This window comes from Athene noctua, chromosome 1 (genome assembly GCF_965140245.1).
Source record: "Athene noctua chromosome 1, bAthNoc1.hap1.1, whole genome shotgun sequence".
NCBI lineage: Eukaryota > Metazoa > Chordata > Aves > Strigiformes > Strigidae > Athene > Athene noctua.
In genome coordinates this window covers 60,383,714-60,405,215 of record NC_134037.1, presented here as the reverse complement: position 1 = coordinate 60,405,215, position 21,502 = coordinate 60,383,714, and the positions used below count along the sequence as shown (strand labels likewise).

The window sequence follows — 21,502 nt, the reverse complement described above, 5'->3', positions numbered from 1 at the left end:
CCTTTAATGTTTCACATTAAAAACTTAATTGACACAATGGCTCAAGCTGAGCATTTTTATGGCTGTAGCTGACCCATTTTTCAGTGGTTGTCTTTAACTTCATCTGTAGAGAGAAATCTTAATTTTTTTTTAATTTTTTTTTACACTGCAGCAGTGTGCAAAACATAGCTTCATTTGTATAAAGTGAGGTACCTCTGTGCGGCACTGTTTAACCAAGTATTTTACTTTTAATAGTGGACTATATGATGTGCTGCTCAATGCATTACTTCAGCTTATCTCTTTATGCCAATATACATCTACAGATCAGCAAGTGTAAAAATGGGAGTTAATGGTCAAGAGAATTAATAATTTTCTCACTACCCATAGGACAGCATTTTCCCCTCCAGGATCCTTTCCTTGGGCATACGACTAAAGTGCAAGGAAGAGAAGCAGCATCAAGAAATTGACAGATTTTCTTACTACAACACATCAAATTAACAGATTTTCTTATTACAACAAATTAACATTTTAGGCAGTTACCATCTACTAGTCATTATCCTTATAAAAAAAAGTGTTAGAATACATACACTTCCTTCAGATCAAGCAGATTCAAAAGGAATGTAATATTAAAATGGATGAAATTCTGATATCCTGTAGCTGGTGCAAGTATAGCTTACTGCTTTCTATATCTCCAAAGTGACATTTTCTGCTAAGGAACACAATAATATACCTCACACAGAAGAAAACTGCGCTTATCACATGCCTCCTGTCAGTGAAGTGAGTTACTGCAGACACAGGTAAGCAACACAAAACCAGGAAAGAACAACAAATTAAACTTGTTTGTAGGGGAACACCACATGCAACATGTGGATTAAAAGCATTCTTACTTTTTACATGAAAACAAAGTAATATCTAAGGCCAAGATAAAGTATAAACAAAACCAATACAAAATAAAGCCAGTGCCCCTTCCGATTTGTCTGCTAGCCCAGATGCTAAACCAAAGGGAATACACTATCCTGCATCTCTGCTTCCCAAACGAAATCTCCTAATAAAACAGTTTAACAGGAAAGAGGAAAATTCCCACTTTGAAGAACCTAAAGAATAGTGTATTCATTGCTACTAACCAAAGTAACACAGAGCACTGATACATGTTTCCACAATACTTTATAAACCAATATACAAAAGATAGATTACTAGCAACTATCCTGCCCCATATCTTTTTTTCCCCCACCCCAAGCTTTGAATTTACATTTTTCATTAACATGTCACAGTGACCTACTGCAAGCATCACACTGTACTACTCAGTATTTGTTATGCCTCAGACAAAGATGGAGCTTGTAGCCACAATTTAGCGTTCTGCAACCTGAAAGCTTTTATAAGTTGTAGTAGTCTGACATCTGAGATAGAACATGAATGTTAAAAAAATACAAACCCAAACCAACGATCTGGGAAGCCACAAGTTAACACTTCTTTCCTAAACAGAATGCCAACATAATTTTAAAAAATAGGGTTTGTGTGTTTGGTTTTGGGTTTATTTTTCTGGTGAAAATCTGACATTCATTGCAAGCTCTATCTTTCCATTATAGTATGCATATAATTGAAAGAAATATAGCAGCCACCAGGAGATATATTTAATTTTATACATGCACACTGACATCAGATGTTTCCAAATACATTACTTAGAAAGTACTGAAATACAGGATGAGGCTCTAACCGCATGAACTCAGAATAACATTTGTTACCCTGAATAGGCCTGACTAACTGAAGTAAACTAGAGGGAACTGTCTACTTCATTACCAGGTTTGGAGTTCCTAGTTTCCTCTTCCACCTGCCACCCCTCATAGCACCTTCCTCAAAACTGAACTGGTAAATAGTTTTTACATTTTGAATGGGCCACTTGACTTCTCTGTTGTTCAATACTGTATGAATATACATTAAGCAAAGAAAAGCATGCTCTTTTAAGTACTTGTGAACCTTATTTTTCTTTGTTTCCCAGTAGCTGCAAAACAAAACCCTAAACCTATTCAAACTTGGATTTAGCGTGACACCAGTGTGCTTAAGAAATAGGAACACAACCGGCCAATTATAGCAGTCTTTCAGATTCTTATTCCATTCTTTCTCTGTTTTTCTGAAAGAAAAAAAGTCAAATATGATTTGCTTTATGCTTCAGTATTAGTGAATGAAATCATCACAAGGACACAGAAATGCTATCTACATATAATTTAAACCAGTAAAATACATTGTAGTCCAGCAAAGCAGAGAAACTATACCTGAAAACCCCCCAAAACATCAATCCAGTGTTTTTTCAAATATGTTTTTCGTCACACAAAAGTTTTTCCATTTATTTTACGACTTCCATTTCAGTCAATCAGAATTGAGAGGATGGATATATACACAAACTTCTGTGCCATCTGGAGGTCAGTCTTCCTTGAAATAGAAAAGATTACACAACTTCTCATACTAGCCCTTTTGGTTCTCAGCTTTCTGAAACACTGACCTTTGAAGCTAACTTTTTCCATTTTCTTAGCTAGCCTCTTTACTGTGGACTAGTCTATGATTTTTCTCACCTCCCAGGGAAAGACCTTTCAAAACTGGTAGGTAACTTCAACACAAAACACTGCTTGATGTGACACAATTATAGCAAAACTGACTGCACATTAAAAATATTCTGAGAGCCTGAAGCTGCAAAAATCTTAGTGGGATTTTCTGCTGCTTAGTGGAATGCTAGATATATAATAAGATGGCCAAATTAATCATGCAATTAAATGATTACATGAACTACAATCTTTAGTTACAGCTAAACAGTTACTTTATTCCAAAATAAATATGGGCTCCTGCCAAAACAGCTGCCACCTCCTTGTCACCAACCAGTCCCCTCTCTTGTACCAGCTGAAAACAAGCAACAACAAAACAAACAAATCTTGTATCCCACTGGAGCTGATCTTTGATCCAGTTCCCAGTGTGACACCAAAACATCAACATGAGCAAGAGCAAGTTAGCAGGAATGAACAGCTGAGAGCAAAGAGGGAGAGCACAGCAAAATAACCACGTCTGCAGCAGTTCAGGCTCAAGACGAATTGAAGTAATGTACAGCTATGAAGATAGCTACTAAAGGTTAAAATCTGATCCAAAAAGGGGAGAACTGATTGATATGAAATACACAGACCCACTTTATCACAGCATCTTTGCAGGTACAAATTCCTACTAGTTCTAAAGCAACAAGTTTCAGAAACTCTTGAGTAGTTCCAACAAGACAGTTTATGTAACAACCGCACTGAAAAAACATCTACATTTCCAAAGCCAAGCATTCAAAGCCCTTTTATATGATGTGTATCTCTTGACAGAAGCAAACAAGAAAACTTCATTATGAACCTCAAAGGTTGACAAGGCAGAAATAGAGTCTAAGAACCAAGAATTGCTTCTTCATGGCAGGTGGCAGGTCAAAGAACTAACATTAAGCAACAGGTGAAATCCAGGGCTTAGGAGAAAAAAAATCTCCCCAGATCATCCCCAAAACTCCTCACAAAACTAGCCAGCCTACTCACTTTTGTGAAACCTGTATCTTTCCATGCATAGGAACTAAACTACTAATTTTTCAGTTTATGCCCATTTCCTTTGCACTTTGGAATACTAGCTTTCACCAAAGCTTTATTAGGATCTTGTCTACAACCAAGTCCTGCACTCCCAACTGAGGTCATAAGACAGGTGGCAGAGGTATTTCCCTAGTTAAAAGTTGGATCCATTTGTGATACAAATATTTGGTATGAAAAACTAAATAGTCACACTGCTGTACTGTGCTGTCCTAAGTGGCACTAATGGGAGAAGAAAGGTTTAGATAGCAAGTTTCCCTTTCCTTCCGCTCTTCTCTCAACATACATACACCAGCTAACTTTCTAGGCTTAGCCCACCAAGACTGACCTCAAAAACAAAAACCAGCAGCAGCAAACTGAACTGCTGGGCTTTGATCAGTTTAGCTGACACAAAACAGCTCTAGCAAATAAAATTAATAATTTTCCTACCTCTTTAAATTTAGATGTTATTTATACTTTTAAATAGTGTATCAAATTGTAGGAATGTCATTAATAACATTTTTACATATAACATATGTAAAAACCCATAAAACATAAAGAAACCCATCTGTTCAAATGTGCTCTTGTATTTAAGTGTTTTCCCGTTGCAGTGTATAGCAGAGTGAGGGTACTGGCACTGAGCCCTTGCGTGCAGTGATCCTACTAGTAGGCTTGGGTATAGACGTTCTGCACACATGACTCAGTTCTTCTGAAGGCAGCACTTCCAGTGCTGGTGCTGAATTCATCTGGTGCAATTGCTGTTTATATTGGTTGCATGTGAATATGTGAATATGTGAGTCTGCCAGTCTCCAGTCATGTCTCCTATGCTATATGCAGAACAAAATGAGTCTTCACCTCCAAAGAGCCTGTAATTGAAGGCACGGACAAGATACATACAATCACATGAGAATCTAAGAAAAGAGCAATAATAAGGGCCCACAGCTATGTGTGTATGTAACTGCTCACATATACACAATCTCATATGTAGTACTCTTTTTAAACCTTATCCCTGCAACAAAACTATTCCTTGTGCTAAGCTTAAAGTATGTTAAAGCTGTACCTATGTTAGAAAACAACACAGGTTCAGGGAGTAGGAAGAAGGCCTGGACTACGATCACACACACTGTTTGCTAGCACTTTCCCTAATTATGTTTCTGAGCAGCATCAACTAGACATTATTCCAGGCAACAGCTGGGCACAGCTCAAGAATACATTTTGTCAGTCTGTTCCCAGGAGGAGACTTAAGCTGTGCAGATCAGAGCTACAATATAGTGCAAGCCAGAAGCAGTTCCCTGGTCCTGCAGTGATGTATTATTTCATGCATCACACAGTCTCCCATCCCTTCTGATAATGATTTGTAGGGAAATGGTGGGAACATTTTAACTCATAGAAGAGCACTGGTGGTCAGAATGACCCATTCTGCATCTTGAGGAACATACTCAGAGTTGGCATTTTATGAGACAACAGCTGCACCAGCTGTGACCCACACCAGTGGGACACTAACAGCTTCTGGTACCTTGAGAGGCTATTGCAGAAGCATTAAAACCTCTCATTTACCTCTGGACTCTACATCCTGTCTACATCTGAGGGAATGCTAAGCAGATGGGTAAAGGAGAAAGGTTGTGGGCAGAAGGACTTTTACCTGCAGTTCTGAATTTCTCCACCTCTGTGTAAGATGCCAAAAATCTGAAAAAGTTAAGTCCAACACATAGTGTGGCATATGTGTATCTGTGCAGTACATTAACTATAAGTAGCTCATAACTCAGAGTTAGCTTCACCAAGGTTTCAACTCCACTGGATATACAACCTTTTTATCTTTTAATCTCTGTACTGGGCTGAATCTTATGCTGTGTAATTAGCGCTATCTAAACAGTCATCTAAACTTGTACTGAGAAGAACTCGTTTGTCCAGGAAAGGCCAGCTCAATCATGAAATTAACCACAACATATCTAATAACTGGATGGAAAACTAACACAGAGCATGATGCTGAAGACAGAACCATGGTCTTCTGGAACTGAGATGGACCTTCAGCAGCCCAAAGCTTCTTCTAACTGTAATCTCTTGCTTTTTACCTTCAACTGAAATTACAGTATAACAGTCTTTAAATTAAAATGTGTGTTAGGACAAAATTACACCACTCACCAAAGAAGTAAGGGCTAAAGTTCAACTGTTTGAACTGTTAGAAAACAATTAAGTAGTTAAATCAGTGCTGTACTACAGATTCATATTCCTAATCACAGCTTGTACACAGCCCCAGTGATGCAAGAAAGCTCATTTAATGCCCACCAAATGCTGTCCTACTTTTGCAGTGCCATCTAACACACACTCCTGGCAAGCATGCTCACTTTATATTTGTTCTCCAATTTGGCAGGGGTAGGAATGTGGCCTCTTCTCCGGAAGGTTGTAAAGTGCTTGCACTGAGGGCATGGCTTGGTGCTGGAGTCAATGCGGCTGAGTTCCAGGAAATATTTATACTTGATGATGTCATCATGGGGCAGGTTATAGAGGACAGTTGTTTCATCCAGGTGTTCGCTGCACTCTGTGATTGGGCATTTTATATCCGCTTGTCCCAGCTGCACCTGCATATGAAAAAACCCAGAAGATCGGTATGACCTTTTGCTTGGAAAAGTTAAGCAAGCATTTGTGATTTTTTTTGAGGAAATTTACTTTCAAGTACTGTAACAGTCCACAAACTATCAGGCACATCATCTTAAAATTATTTTGACTTAGTCCAAGCGATTTTTCCAGAGTATTTTTAAATCCAAACAGAAAAGCTAATTACCCTTATGACAACTGCGGTTATTAAACATACAGTCTCAGAGTATGTCCCATGGCTATGTACTCCACAAAAGCAAAACAGAAGTCCTAACTGGCAGCATCCATCCAGTACTCCATGCTTTGGTTGTAATGGTCAGCCTCCACTATCACCGCTCACACAGGCTGCGAGAAAGCAGGCAATGGAACATCTGTATACTGTTTCACTGAAAAACGTGCTCGGAGCCACAATGCAGAGAAATTAAAGTCAATTTAGGATCATCAGAGTCTAGCAGCTCTGACTCAGTGCTAGCCTTGAGCTGGGTCCTGCTTAGCAAGCTCAGTGTCTCTGCAGTCTGCTTCCAAGTAGCTCCTTACATGCCACACTGCATGTGCAGAAAGTGTGAGCTGAGCCTGGGGCTGACCAAGCTAATAAATTTTCCCAGCACTCAGAGTTTAAAAACAATCCCTTCAAAAAAAAATCCTTAAAAAGTAATAATTTAAAAAAAGAGACCAAAACAAAACGAGGTAAAGAAGCAAGCTCAAGGTTAACAGGGCTGAAACTGTTGTTAATCTAATGAGTCCTGATGGTCCCAAGCTGATCCATATGGTCAGATATCCACAACGTGTTTCCAGAGCTCCTGGATCCGAGAACAGCGCTGGACCCAGTTCTGCACCCTTCACGCTCGGCAGGCTTTAACAGCTTGGCCTCCATGCCAAAACAGCAGATCCTACTTGGTCTGGGAGCAGCAGAGTTGCGTTTGCTTGGCACTGAGCCCAAGTTAATAAACCCTGCTGGATCTTGAGAGTCTGCAAGGACCCAGCTTGAGCATGTTTGTGTCTGCCTCAAATAACCTTGCATGAATGAGTGTTGACTGTACAAGTGAGCTTACCACCAGCCCAATTCCTTCCTTCCTGAGTATCTCCGTGCAAAGAAAAAGGGGTTCAATGGTGCAACCAGCACCTCTTTCTAGGAATTACCTGTTTCAAGGCTGGCAAATTTGATTTCCCTAGACTGCATATTCTTTAGCATGCTCCATTATGGGAATCTGCCAAACAGAACAATACACTAAATACAATAGAAACACCTGAGATTTGGATGATGATCTTGCTTCTGCATAGTGGTACCAGAAGACACGTCAGAGACTTCACGAATGCAGTATTTAAGCTAAGAAAGGAGGAAAAAAACCCTAAAACCAACACAACACTACCCTGTCATTTCTGCCTCAGCAATGGAAACATATGAGCTCTAACTGAATGATAATTAATTTAGTCAGGAGCCAGAGATTAGAAGAGTCATAACAAAATGGTATAAAACCTAAGGTTCATACTAACTTCAAAAAAATCCCTGTTGCACTACCTTTGTTCTCTTGGCAATGTAGCTAGACCTAAGCAGAGCAAAGGGGTTAGATACATGTTAGAGAGAGAAAAGCAGGGGGAGGATGGTGGCAGCCTGTCCCAGACCAGAGCATAGCAGCAAACACTTCAGTGAGCAGTTGCTGCCGTGGTGCTCTAAACAGCCTCAGCTCAAGGTGCAGGCAGGTCAGGATGGAAGAGAATCTGCCTGCAGTACAGAGGAGAGGCAGCTCCTCCAGCAATACACCCACTCTTAGGAGGGAGCTTCCCTGAATTTCATTTCCAGCTCTAAAAGATCAGCAGAGCTCTACCACATGCAAACAAGGCTAGGCTCAAAGTTTGGCTTTTACGTGGACCTGTGTAAGCACAGGAGGATTATGTACTCAAAGGTATTAAAAAAAACCGAAAACCCCACAAATTCCATGCTGGGAAATGCCCACATTTTATACCTGTAGGATACTAAGTCACTGGTAGCAGCATGTGAAAATTGAATTTGAGCATAAGGACATCACTAGAGTGACTTCTCAAAGAATCACCTGGTACATCACGGAGCTGTGCTTAAAAAGCAAATGATTAATCCAGCACTAGAGCACTCAAACATGCTAAACTAGGAAAACAATTTGCTACAGAAATATAAAATGGTATTACACTACTGCAAGTATTAGTACAAGCTTCTGTTTAAAGAAGTGTAAATACAACAACTTAAAACCAAATAATCAAATTAATCAGGAATATCAGGGGTTTTAAGCATTAGGGAAATACTGAGAGGCAAGCCCTTTTGCTAAGAGTAAACTAAGCTACAATGGGGTAACACTTCACAGTGAGAAGGCAACTGTATCTGGCATCTATGCTAGTGCTTAAGAAGCACTGCTTATATTCAATGTTAGAACAAACCTGCATTTATAAAACGAAGGAATACAAAGCTGAACACTTTCTATATTTCATGCCAACAGAGTATGATTAATATATGTGGTAAGAGTCGAGTGTGGTTTCAGAGCTTATTTTGAAAATATGGTTTACACCCACTTGAAATAAATCATTTTTATCCTCTGTAATAGTTTCAGCCTTTCAAGTTTGGCAAAGATTGATCCTTTTCCTGTGTTTTGAATGGGACTGAACTGAACAGAGCTGGTTTGCTTATTAGCAGGAACTTCAGTGGAGCCTTGTCTTACCAAAACAGTCCATCTTTGTTTGTGTACTAGCATCAGCAATTAAATACAGCTTTAGAGGTAGCCTGTTAGGCTACCTGCTGCTGCAGACCCAGAAGGTGCTACAGAATGGGACAGCAAAAAGAAAAAGTGAAAAAATTCCTTATAACACAGGTAGAAATACCTAGCTTTATTCTTTCCCTTGACTTTTTTAATTTTGAGGAGCCCATCATTCAATATCAATTTATCACAATGTCAAACTTCTGAGTTTTAAGAAGCCTTTTCATTTCAAAACACCATAGTGTGTTAAGAACTTCAGAACTCCCGGTATACACAGCAACATGGTGTATTTTCACAGCATGATGAACGACTCAGATATGTCTAAAAGCAGCTGAGCTGTAGTACAGTGTTAAAATGTCAGGCAGCATGCAGTTCTTATGTCCAGCTGTGCTTCACTTCTCTAAAGCATCTCAGGAGGGGCTAACTCTGCTTCCAATTCATAAGGAGAAAGCAGGCTCTCACGACCTTCACCCTACAGAAAGGTAACATTTAAACTATGAGAAGAGGTACCTCCCCACCCCCACCCCCACCCCCCCTCCAGATTCTTGACATTTTCTTTGAAAACACTGGGAGGGGGCCAGGCAGGGCAAAATCAGACTCTACAGTGGTCCACTTACTGCCCCAAAATGCAGTGATACCAGCAACAGAAAACAGAAACAGATGGCATAGTACTTTAAATAAGAAAATTATTTCTGCACCCTGAACTTTCTTTTAAAAGGAAATCTTTGCTAGCCACACATAAAGCAAAGTTCAAACTACATCAGAAAAGCACTGATTTATACCTGTCATTTTAGCCTGGCCCAAGCTGAATGTAATGTAACCCTGTGCAGGCTGTAACTTGGGCAGCTGTATTACAGCTATATTCCTTAAAGGAGGGGCCATTTTACTTTAAAATAGACACATACAAATGAGATTTTTCTAACTAAAACTCTACTCTTAGTTCAGAGATTCATATGCTAAATAAAGCAGTAAACTGTTCTTACGTCTCACCTGAAGACTGACACTCTCACAAAGAAAAGTGAATAGTTCCATGTCTGATCTGCACCTCTGTAAAGAAATTCAATTTCTACTAGTGTGACAAATTCTCCCCTGTAAACTACCGAAGATGTTATGCATAAAAAATAAAATTCTGGAAAGCACAGATGCAAGTGAAGGGACACTCTGGTATACTGGACCTTCATACTCTACAGGGGAGAAAACAAATGGCAAGTTCCCTTTATTTATAAGCAAAATCCCATTGCTCACTGTTCACTGGAAACACTGCTCTTTCATTTTTGCTGGTAAGTTGCAAATCCATGAAGAATTACTTTTCTTGTAGGTTTGGTAAGTGAAGAGTGTAATTTTGAATTTGTTTTCTTTAAAAAAAAAAGTAATTGTGGAAAACACTTGAAGGATTAATCATGGTTAGGACTCTACAGTGATAGGTACTTATCAAGTGAAATCCAAGTAGACATGACTCAACAAGCGAAAACCAAAGGCAGTGCAAACCTTTACTAAGCATTCTGCACCTGCCTTTACGGTTGTGGTTCCATGACCATTTCTGTGGTCTGAGTACTAACTTCAGCAGTGTGAATCCCCCACCTCTGATTTGTGTCAGTGATATGCTGGCATTCTCCATTAAACTCCTTTTACAAACAAACAAACAAAAAATCACATGAAACAGATTCTCTTTTTCAGTCCATCTGTCCTCCCTCCTCACTGCCAAATGGTAAAAATCAGTGCTGCAAGACAACGCAAGAATGAACAGCTAGAACTACAAGTAATTAGATTAGGGGCTACCTAAGTTGTATCACCACCAAAACAGATTGGGTTTCTTCTGTGCCACCTCCTCCACTGGACATAATCACACAAGTTCTGGTCTGCCATTTATTACTTCACAAACTATACTCCATGGGGTACGTTTCATTTTTATTTCCCCTTTTATTCATTTCTCAATACAGAAGACTTGCAATAAATCACTTTTTGAATCCCTTTCTCATTAAGTCCCCCTGCTGTCTTCTCTGCACCAACTAGAGTGACCAGTCTTCATAGTCATTGGAGAATGAGGAAGCCAACCAAGGCAATTCAAAGGTGGCAAATGTCAACAGCACCTTTAAGATGTCTAGGAGGTAAAAAAAAAAAAAAATTCCATTTTTCCCCAGCTCATGGGCTAAAAGTAGCCCAAAAAACCTAACTTCTAGCAGCAATGTCTAACAGATATTCAAAGATAAAAAAATTCATATAATTTCTGTATACATTTGTGATAGATGTCCATTTTAAATGGCTATTTATTCTTAAGAAAAGTACAACCAGAGACTTCCACTAAAAAGATAATCAGATTTCTGTTGTGTCACAAGCTCACATAGATCAACCCTGAAAGGGTCCATCAGGATGTCTTCCTTCACATGTCCTCTGAAGACAAATGCTTTGTTCTCCTTACACATTGGTACCACACATCTGGTACCACACATAACACCATGACAATGACATGGTGGTTCCTGCTCCATGTGACAGTCAGAAAGTCACTTCGGCCCAAACCTTGTAGGCATGAGCAGACACCACCTCTTCTAGTCACAGAGTTAGAGATTTGCATTAACTATCACACTGTCAACACTAAAAAAAGACACAAAAAGAAACAAAGTCTCAGGACCTTTGAAGAACATGTTAGTACCTCATCCTTCAGGAGAAAGACACTCAAGAAGCTGGGAAGGTGTACATAACTTCAATCACCACTAGTACATCAGTGTTTTGACCTTTTTGTTCCAAAAGCATCTCTTCTGAATGCTTTACAATGCATATTTAAATGTGGCATCAATTTAAATTGATTGCTGCAGGATGCCAGCACCACCACTTGCGCAGAACAGCAACCAGAGCACCTTTAGTCCCAGAAACCAACCAAAACCTTAACTGGCAAAACTGGACTCCACAGCCTGAAGCAAAACCCCAAACCACAGTGTCTGCTTCATGTTCAAATTCCACTTCTTCCCTCCACAGTCAAATATAGGATTCTCCTAAAAAAAAAAAAAACCATGAGGATAAGCTAGCAAGACATTCTTCAGAATACACCTAAACTCAACCAAAACCTTTTTCTTGAAGGCCTCCTAATTTGCTTTTTCATTTGATGACACGTGACGTGAAATTCTAACTCCTCCTCCCTTCCTTCCACAGGACCAGGTGTTACCTGCTCACATGGATTCAGTATCAATGGGAACATTCTTTTAATTGTCCTGTTCCCATGGGGATAGGATTTATAGAAAATTACTTGTAGAAAAGCAGATTAATACTGAAATTCTCCTTCACAAGATGTAAACAAGTAATTATCAACTTGCATGAGCTCCCCCTCTCTGCGCTTTCATCTCCTGTTACTTTCCCTAGCACTAAATGAATTAAATGAAACAATTTTACCTCAGTAATGCATTTAGAAAAACTACACTGCATTAAATCATGCCTCTGCCTGCTACTACTCAAACCCAGTGCATGTCATCAGCATGTATGGAGGTTATGTACTTTCTGCTCTGGGTTTTTTTTGGCATCCACGGTGAGCTGAAATCCACAGCAGAGGCAATGGTTAGTCCTGTGGCTGGACAAAACCAGGGCTGGTACACCCAGACAGCTGCCCGCTGAGCTGGGACACTGACAAAAAAGGCACACCAGAGTCAGTGAGAGATCAGCTCACAGAAAGTTTTCACAACCTCTGGGAGCCCTGGAGTGTACAAGATAAAGCAATCTTTCATCTCTCCTCCTGAGGCATGTGTGGAAGCACAAGGAGGGGGAAATCCCAGCTGAAGAAGGTAATTCAGGAGGAAGCGTTCCAGAAACTGCAAACTTTGGAGGAATCTGACCCAAACCCACAGGTCTCTCAGCATTCATTAAAGGGAACAAGGAAATGCACAAGAGCTTTCTTATTTTGTCCAGGTGTGCATATTACCAATGCTAGCTAAGTATGGGTATGGTAATTTTTCTATTCCTTAGGAAGCACATTCACTTTTAGTAAAAGACCTAAAGATGCTCCTGAAAGAACTTCTTTGAAGTCAGCAGACCAAGTCAGACACCTGCCTTTCCTGAGGTGGAAAACTGAGGCAGTTGCTTCTGCCTAGGAGTGGGACCAAAAGATCACACTAAACCAAGCAGGTATGGAAGGGATTACAGAAACGAAGCAAGGGCCAGGAGACCAACTGCATACCATAATACGCTCCAATAACCTGGCCATCTCAAGAGTGAGCCCTGCTTGCAGGGGCTGAGTAGCATTAGGAAATACAAGTAGCGAAGAAGCAAGACCTTTTTAACGTAATGGTTTGCTGGGCTTCCAACAGTGGAATAAAAACATCACTGCCAAATAACACAAAAACAAAACAAGCCAACTGCAACAGCTGATTCTTGTAAGATAAAAATCTATCCGTTAACTCTTTAATCAACAGCCTTAAATTCAGAAGAGCACAGCCTGTTCTCCTACAGCCAACCCTAAACCAGGTCTATTCTGCCCACCCAGGTGCTCTGGTAAGGTATAGACCACGAAAGTCCAGGCTGACATCCTGGGAAGGCAAGGAGTGAACAGGTTGAATGGGACAGGACACAAGGCCTCTTCCTGCCATGTGGCAGCACCCCTCCCTTTCAGCATGTCTAACCTCTCAAAAGAAGGAAATTCATCATGTGTTTGCTATAATTCATTTAAATACCTCAGAAAACAATAAATTAGAAATAAAAACCCCAAGAAAACTCCAAATCCTATTCTCCTTTTCCAGTTAAGAAGATTAAACCAAAGTGTGCTCAGCTACTTGAGCAGATAATTTTTATGTATATGCTGCTGTATTACCGGAGCAATGCTTAAAAAGGTAGACAGCTGTTTCCTTGTCTTGCTTACAGCAGAAGTCCTGTTCAGTCAAACTCCAACCTTCACTGCATTCAGACTGAATTAACCCAGATTCAGATCTATTCCAATGGAATAATACTGTTAACTATAAACAATAATTAGAATCACAACCAAATCCTTTCTCATGCTCTTCTTAAAAGAAGCTGTTATAGAAGAATGAAAATATGTGATCTCAGTCTTTGTTAGAAACATCACTTCAGTCTTCAGGTGGAGCCAAACAAAATCCATCAACAACAGCGACAATTTATCCTACAACTATTTATGCTGAAAAAGAGATCAACAGCTCATTCTTCTACTGTTTAGTAAGCAGTGTCCTAATGAGACAAAAAATAGAAAAACATCCAGAGTTTGCATTTGCCAATCAGTGTTCCCCTTTCAAATAAAATAGGGCCCAAACCACCATATATTTTCACAACCTATTCAGTAATCTGTATCACTGTAAAATGAGCCTGGTGATAAGACCAGTTATTATCATCAGCACTAATTAACTGAATCTTCGGTTTCACCAGCAATGGCTGTTGTTACGTTTTACTGTTGTACCCACAGAAACATTTATGGTGCTTAATATTTTCCCAGCTGAAAGTGGTGCTTAGCATATAATAAAGAAAATCTCCCAGTCAAGGGAAGGATGTAAGAGAGAAGTATACTCCCACCTGCCTCACTACTCCATCCCAGAAGATGGCTACAAAACCTAACAGAGAGTTGCCATGGATGTGGGTGATGACTTAAAAATAGCAAGAACCTTTAACATTAATCTCTTGACCACCCTGATCATCTACATTCCCTGGCCTGTAGAAGAAAGGATGGGCATTTTATATTCTTTCTTAATCTGTCTTGCTTTCCTTAAGAAAGCTACCTACAACTATTTACTTTCCATGTCTTTGCTAGGTCTGAGGTTGTATGCGAGTTTTATTGTGCATGTATTAATAACCAACATTTTCATTCTTAACTATTAGATACGAAACTAAATTGTGTCCTCTTTACTTGATAAATTTAATATAGAAACAGCAGAGCTGTATAGGTGCAAGGAAAAGCAGAAGAAAGCCCGAAAAGTACTTTTTAACTGGCTGACAGTTGTCAGGAATGATAGTAACACACCTCATTTCTAACATTCAAGGTGTAATATATAAGGTTATAATGCCATCACCTGGTTTCCTTTACAAATAAGGTTATTTAAATTTGGTTATACAATCAAGTTGTTACAAAATAGCTAAGATTTGAATTCCAGTTATTCTGCCCTGCCTTCCTGAAACCAGACCTATCTCATCCTACCAGTACCTATCCACAATAAAGCAAGCTGCTTTCGGTGAAAAGCTATGCTATTAAAGTTACCACAAAGTGAAACAAACTGGTAACTTTTACATAGCTTAAGCTATAAGAGGATAGGTGTGCATGCTGACCCATTTTCAGGAATAAATACTTCCTGGGAAAGGCTAACTTCCCAGCATCTCCCCACATACCATCATTTGGACAAACCCCATACATACTGTGCTAAAGCTCCCATTTCACGTGACTTTATGAAGTTATGTCTCATAACGCACTGTAAGTTTGAACCATATTTTAATACACATTTAATGCAGTGATGGGTACAGCCACAACAGAAAGCAAACAAGATCAAGAAGTGCAAACAGCACAGCCTTCTCCAGGGAGCAGTCTGAGGCAAAAGCTTAAGCAGTGGTTCTGATCCATGCTTGGAGAAGCAGAAGTGAAAGCAAAGCAAAAGTGTGACCCACAAAGCAAAAGTGTGATCCACCCAAGGAGAAAATTACCCATCAAACATTTACACTGTTACCTAAGATACCTCAGCAGAAAACTATGACACAGAAGAAAAATCCTCTTAGGAAAGTTGAACGAACATTTTTTTCCCACAACTGATCTAATCCAGTAGAGAGCTGCACTCATCTAGCACGTAGAGATTTCTAAACAGCATACTTAACAGCCAAACTATCATAGTTAATTTTTTCTCCTGATCAAACTCTGGCTGTAATTTGGGGGGTTGTTAACATAACAAGTCAGTCTTCCCAAGAGTCTACCACAATTGGGTCCCCACTGAAACTGGAAGACAGCCTTCAATTCGATTAATGGAAAGTATTTGTGCATTGATTGCTGCAGACTGTCACAAGCAGCTACAATCTCTACATCACCACAAAACCATTAGAAACAGCAAAACAAGGGGGGAAGCAGACAACACAAATGTTTTACGCCAGGAAAAACAAACAATAACTGTGTTCAGAACAATATACTGCACTCACCACTTTTTATATTGCACTGACTATTTTTTCATAAAGCAAAGAAATCATGAAGTAAGCTCATTTAAATTATTGAAGGCAGTTCTATCAGCTGATTAGGCTGTTAAAATACTCATTTTCACATCAGCTTTGCCACCAGAGAAGAAATTATGACTTCCTATTTGTTCTAAATTCTCTTTAAAAAAAACCCAAAACACAACTATTCATATGCTGTTTATATATGTAAATCTATGTCTAAAAAAAGTGTAGCAACATAATATGACTTTACTACAAACCCTGTACTAGTTCAAAACATCGATACAGATTTGTTGCATGTAGTGTTGTGCTCTGAGAGACCGCTTTTGCTGTGAGGCACAAGTAAAGAATAGAGGTAGAATAAGTCAAAATGCCCCAGGTTAGACTCCTGACAAATTTCAGAGTTAACAGTGAGGAATAGATTTGATTCTTGCAAAAATAATTTTGTCATCAGATAAGGCCATGGAAATACTTGCATGTAGGACAAAAAAAAGCCCCACAAGGTAATATAAGGTTTCCCTTCCCTACCTTATCATGTTTTTAATCACTTTTGTTCCTTTTGAGGATAACAACAGTCCCAGCCAGTGCCTGAGTACTACAAGAAAGGTGGCACTAACGGTTGTAATCTCCGAATGCAGTTCCCTGCAATCATCCTTTTCAGCTAGTTAGAGAGACTGGCCTGGAACAGAAAAACAAAATACACCTTCTACCTACACAGGCTTACCCTGTATGACTGGGAGTTTAGCCCGAGATCTCCAGTTATGTGATCAAACACTTACACGGGCCTGAAAGGTTGGGGATGCAGGTCCAGCTACAGCTCTCATACATCAGCTGGTCCAGTTATCCCTCCCCAGGTCTCAGACTCCTTCAGCCATTCCATCAGGTCACAGTTAGCCAAGAGTGCCATTATCTCAGACTGCACCCTGCCTAATGGCTAAAACATTATGGAAGAAGTCAATACATAGTTTTTTCTTCTCCCTCTCTGCTTTAGAAAGCAATCATGAGGCTGCAAGGAGAGAAGCTTCAGGTGGCTAACACCAGAGTCTGCAGTAGTTTTAAATTAGTTTTCCAATTGATCAGGCAGCTGAATTAATTCTGTGACATATGATCACTGGTTTGCAACTCAACAGAAAAGTGGGAAACACATGGCCAAGGAGAGAGACTCTTGCAAAGGTAGCTGGCCACCAGTCATCTTACCTGTCATGTCACTCTACACCTTCAGATCATGTACCAGGTTCTTTCTCGTGTTAACTTTGTTTACCTTTAGGAAGCTACAAGCCTGAAATACACTCAGCAGCTCCCCTCAGTAAAAGCAGTTAATGGCAACTACAGTACCAGGGTTGGAGGGCTGCACCCAGTCCCTTCTCCATGCAAGTCTATGCATCAGTGTTTTCTTCACACATTCAAAAATTATTGTTCTTCAGAAAACAGCTTGTATTTTCGCACAGCTATGTGATTATTAGGTTTATGAATACTAATGCGTATTTTCTCATTCTGTACAAGTACTTTAAATGCTCAGTGCCACTCAAGAAAATCCTTCACTGAGCTTCAGGTCTGAACCCAGCATCTGCCCTTACACCCGCCCTGCAGCCCTTCAGATGGTCTTCACAGTTTCCACTCCTCTGTTACCATTATTTCTATTCTTTCTTGAAGGATACAACAGTCTTATCTGTGAAACTAAAGCAAAGGGAATACTTACAAATTAAAAAAAAAAAAAAAAAAATCTTAGAAGAGGAAGAAATGCATTACTTGTAATGAAACAAGTTAATAGGTATCCTCAGCAATGCTGGACCAAGCAGAAGGGAGGAACTCTTAAGAACTGTCATGCATGCTACAAAACACTGAAGCAGCTGACTGTAAGAATAAAACAAGGATTATAAAAGATATACTACAAACAGGACACCTCATTAACTCAAAATACACTGCAAGGAATTTTTACTAAATAGATTTTATTGTTCTGTTCCAAGACTAAAGATATCACCTCCAGAGACTCCAAATTAAAAATGGTTATGGTAGGAAAAAATTGCTTACAATTGGAGGAAAGCCACTATTTATAATTTCTGTAGATACTGCCTATCTATTTACAAACAAAATTACTTCGAACTTGTCTAACACCACCCTCACCACCACCCCAAAAAACCCCAAACGATCGAGGATTATTGACTGTGAGGGTTTGTAAAGTGATGAATAGGTGTTTAGATACCTTGAAAAAGCTAGCATTAAGCTTTTGCAAGGCTTCAGAAACTGGGTTGCCATACTGAATATTTAAAGTAGCAGTCTTGTTCCTACCAGTAGGTATTAGAGTTTTCAAACCACCACCAGTAAGGACTGCAGCTTGGGGACCAGGGAGTGGGCAGGTGAAGTGAGGTGAAGGAGGTATCAAGTCAACTATAGGCATCTCCACTTCTGAAACCACAGACTCCAGTAGTAATTGAATTCAATACTAGTTGAGGAAATTCTAGTTTCATTAATTATTTCCAAAGAATATATATAGTCCTCAGTGGGAGAGAGGTTAACACGTAGGAACTAAAGCAGCACAGGAGGAGAAAGGAATTGTTACAAAGCGTGGTACCAGAGAACACATGAGGATCATACACAAGGACAAACATTTCCCCAACTCTAGATTTTGCAAGACCAAAAATAAAGGATCAACAGCTTTCATGATAAAGAAACAAGAAAATAAGTAGAATGCTTGTTAGCAAGGAGATGAAAACTTTTCAGAAGTATCTGATTTATCATTTCATTGACATCTTCGTTAAAATGGAAGCACATCACCTGACATTAAACACTACGTACCTGTCTATCCAAATATGACCACTCTCAAAATATTAGTTTTGTTTCAGATTTTTAATGGGATAAGATTTTTTTTTAAATAACCCAATAGTTCTTCCAGAGCAAATACTTCTACCTAGTAGTTGCAAACTGCAATTACCCTCTATGATTAAGCAATCACTGATGACCATTTGTCACCAGCACAAGCTTCTGTAGAGGGCTGGAGAGCTGCAGTGCTTTACCCTGCAAAGGGGAAAGCATTCACAGCTGCTCTAGCTTGTTTGGGGAGAGAAAGACAAAAAGAAAGGGAAATTCAGGAAAAAGATGAGCGAGGTACTCACTTCAGACTTTTCTTGGAAGTCCCTGCTCTTCCTACAAGTTGCATCTTTTCTCTCCTGCAGTTTTTCCCTGGAACATAATGTCCTCTTGCCTGAATACAAGGGGGGAAGAAAGTCTGCTCTTCAGAATTTTCTAATTTCCCTCACTTTAATAACACACAGACAGAGGCTGACTACCCTCTGAACTACCCTGTATCTTCATCTAGGGAAGGTTCCACACTTGTAAAATCCCCTTTTAACCTGAACCTGTACCAAACAGCTGGAGGTGCCACTGAGAACCGCTCTTGCTGCCACCCAGAAAATTGCTGCCCCAAAGCACACTGATTTTCTGTGCAAAAGACACATTTGTAATGTTTGTATTTGTGACCGTTGTTTTGGGAGCACACCCAAACACCAAAATAAAGTGATGTGTTTGTTATGCATTTTTCACCAAAATGCTGCCTACAGCAAGGGAAACAGTTGGCATCCTACTGAAGAACTGAGGTCTGAATTGTACTGACATTTCTCTAAAAGAATCAAAACATCACTGCATAAGAACAAACATAGCTGTGTTGATTTCCTAGTTAATTCAGCAATTTTGGAATTTCCACCCATGTATGCCTACTTTTGATTCCCCAGCACCACCCCAATATGCTATAGGTTTTTGAAGCAGAAGTCACGTAAAAGCTGAGAATTTCTGGCAGCACCAGTAGGACATAAAAACAGCTTGATAGTCCCCAGTAAAGCACTTTCCCCAACGCTTAAGATTCCTAATACTTGTTAAAACAAGCCTCGACACTTTCCTTGGTGGCAAGAGAACAGGCTCAGTGACGTTCCCACCCCCTTATTGCCGACTGGACAGAGGGGGATGGCAGAAGTATCCCTCCAAAGCTAGTCCCTGGTGCTCTTCCCTGCTCAGTATGATCAGCTGATGTCCTGTTGCGTGCCTATGCAACTCCCATCATTCCCTACAAACACAAAGGCTTACTAAACTTTTAGTATCAAGTAACTAACGATACTAAGATTAGGATGGCACCTCTGAAATTCAGTGGTTAACTGAATGAAAGCCACTCTTTGACTTTCCTCCATTCCATATTCTATGTATGCCCTACATAAATTGAAGGTGACATAGCTGAAACAGCTGAAAGAGTGTATAAAAGTCTAAGTTTTTTGTCAAACTTATTTTGGGAATAAGGTAATTTACCAAACAGCAAGGAAAAAAAAGTAGCTAAATAAATCTTCAAATTTATATTAAAATACAATCCTTTAAAACTGGTTTTCTCAGGTAAAAATGGCAAATCTGAAAAAGCACACCAAAGGGTGTTTGCTTACACTTAAATCCACAAGCCACTTTCTGTCAAGCAACAGTAAGGCAGTATCAAGGGAAAGTTGAAGAATATTTTATAAAATCATTTAGATTTAATGAAACACCTCTTATTAAAGGCAAAATGAATCCTTTGTTGTACTCCAGTGCACAGGGTATCCCAATTATAAAGCCATTTCTAATAATAAAGTCTTTGGAGTCTACTTTCAGCCTCTACTGAAATACATGTTTAGCTCAAATATTTTAATGTATGCTAAGAATTACAGAAGACTAAAGAAAAGACGAACATTTTGTGTGTTAAGTCTCCAAAGTACAAATGGCTCTGCTTAAAACTAAGTGCAAATTACAGATCCATTTGATTTCTCATTTGCAAAACTGTAATCAGGAAGAACAAGCAGGTTAGCAAGTCTTTCAGCACAGAGGAAGAATGATAAAATAGAGATCATAAAAGCATTTTTTAACGTGCGTCCTCAGCTACTTCTGCACACCAAATCCCCGAAGTTATTAATTTCGCATTATAGTATATGACTGTCTTGTAAATAAAAAAGTCTTTTTCCTAATGTCACCTTGATTTACCTCAAATCATAGCTCCCAGTGACGGAGTGCCAAAGGTGAGTTCACAAACTGAGTCACTGCAATAAGCAGTCATCTGTGAGAAGTCTGGATTGGAGGACTTAGCTAGGATCACCTTGTAAGGCTCTAATACTGTCAGGAAAAAACAACAATGCAGTTCTCCTACCTTAACTATTACATTATTCTCTCTCATCTCACGGTTCCTAGAGTCACAATAGCTGTAACAATGCTCCTCAAATTCAGTTGTATGGGAGAGTACCAGCTATGCATTTTATCATCAAGCTATAAGTCAGTCACCAGGTATAGAGGAAAAAAACTGACATTTGAACCTAGGGAATAACCACTGGCAGTACTAGGCAGTTATTTTATGCTGAACAGCTGCTAGAGAGAGATTTGCCAGGAGAGATTTCATCCTAGGCAGAGCAAATGCAGACAGCAAGCAGATCCCTGCAGCCTCAGCAGCAGCCTGCAGACGCCCTGCCTCTCTCTTTCCCTGCCCCGCTGCCTGTGCTTCCAGCATCTCTTCTGGTCTCTGTG

At 39.6% G+C, this 21,502-nt stretch overlaps 1 protein-coding gene across 1 annotated transcript in view; it reads right to left on the bottom strand.

Annotated features, from left to right (window-relative positions):
• RNF217 (ring finger protein 217) overlaps window positions 1-21,502 on the bottom strand; it is a 69,398-nt gene that overhangs the window by 29,674 nt on the left and 18,222 nt on the right. The window contains exon 2 of the mRNA XM_074896249.1: window positions 5,894-6,127. Coding sequence (XP_074752350.1) covers window positions 5,894-6,127 — 234 coding nt within the window. The remainder of the gene's footprint in view (window positions 1-5,893; window positions 6,128-21,502) is intronic.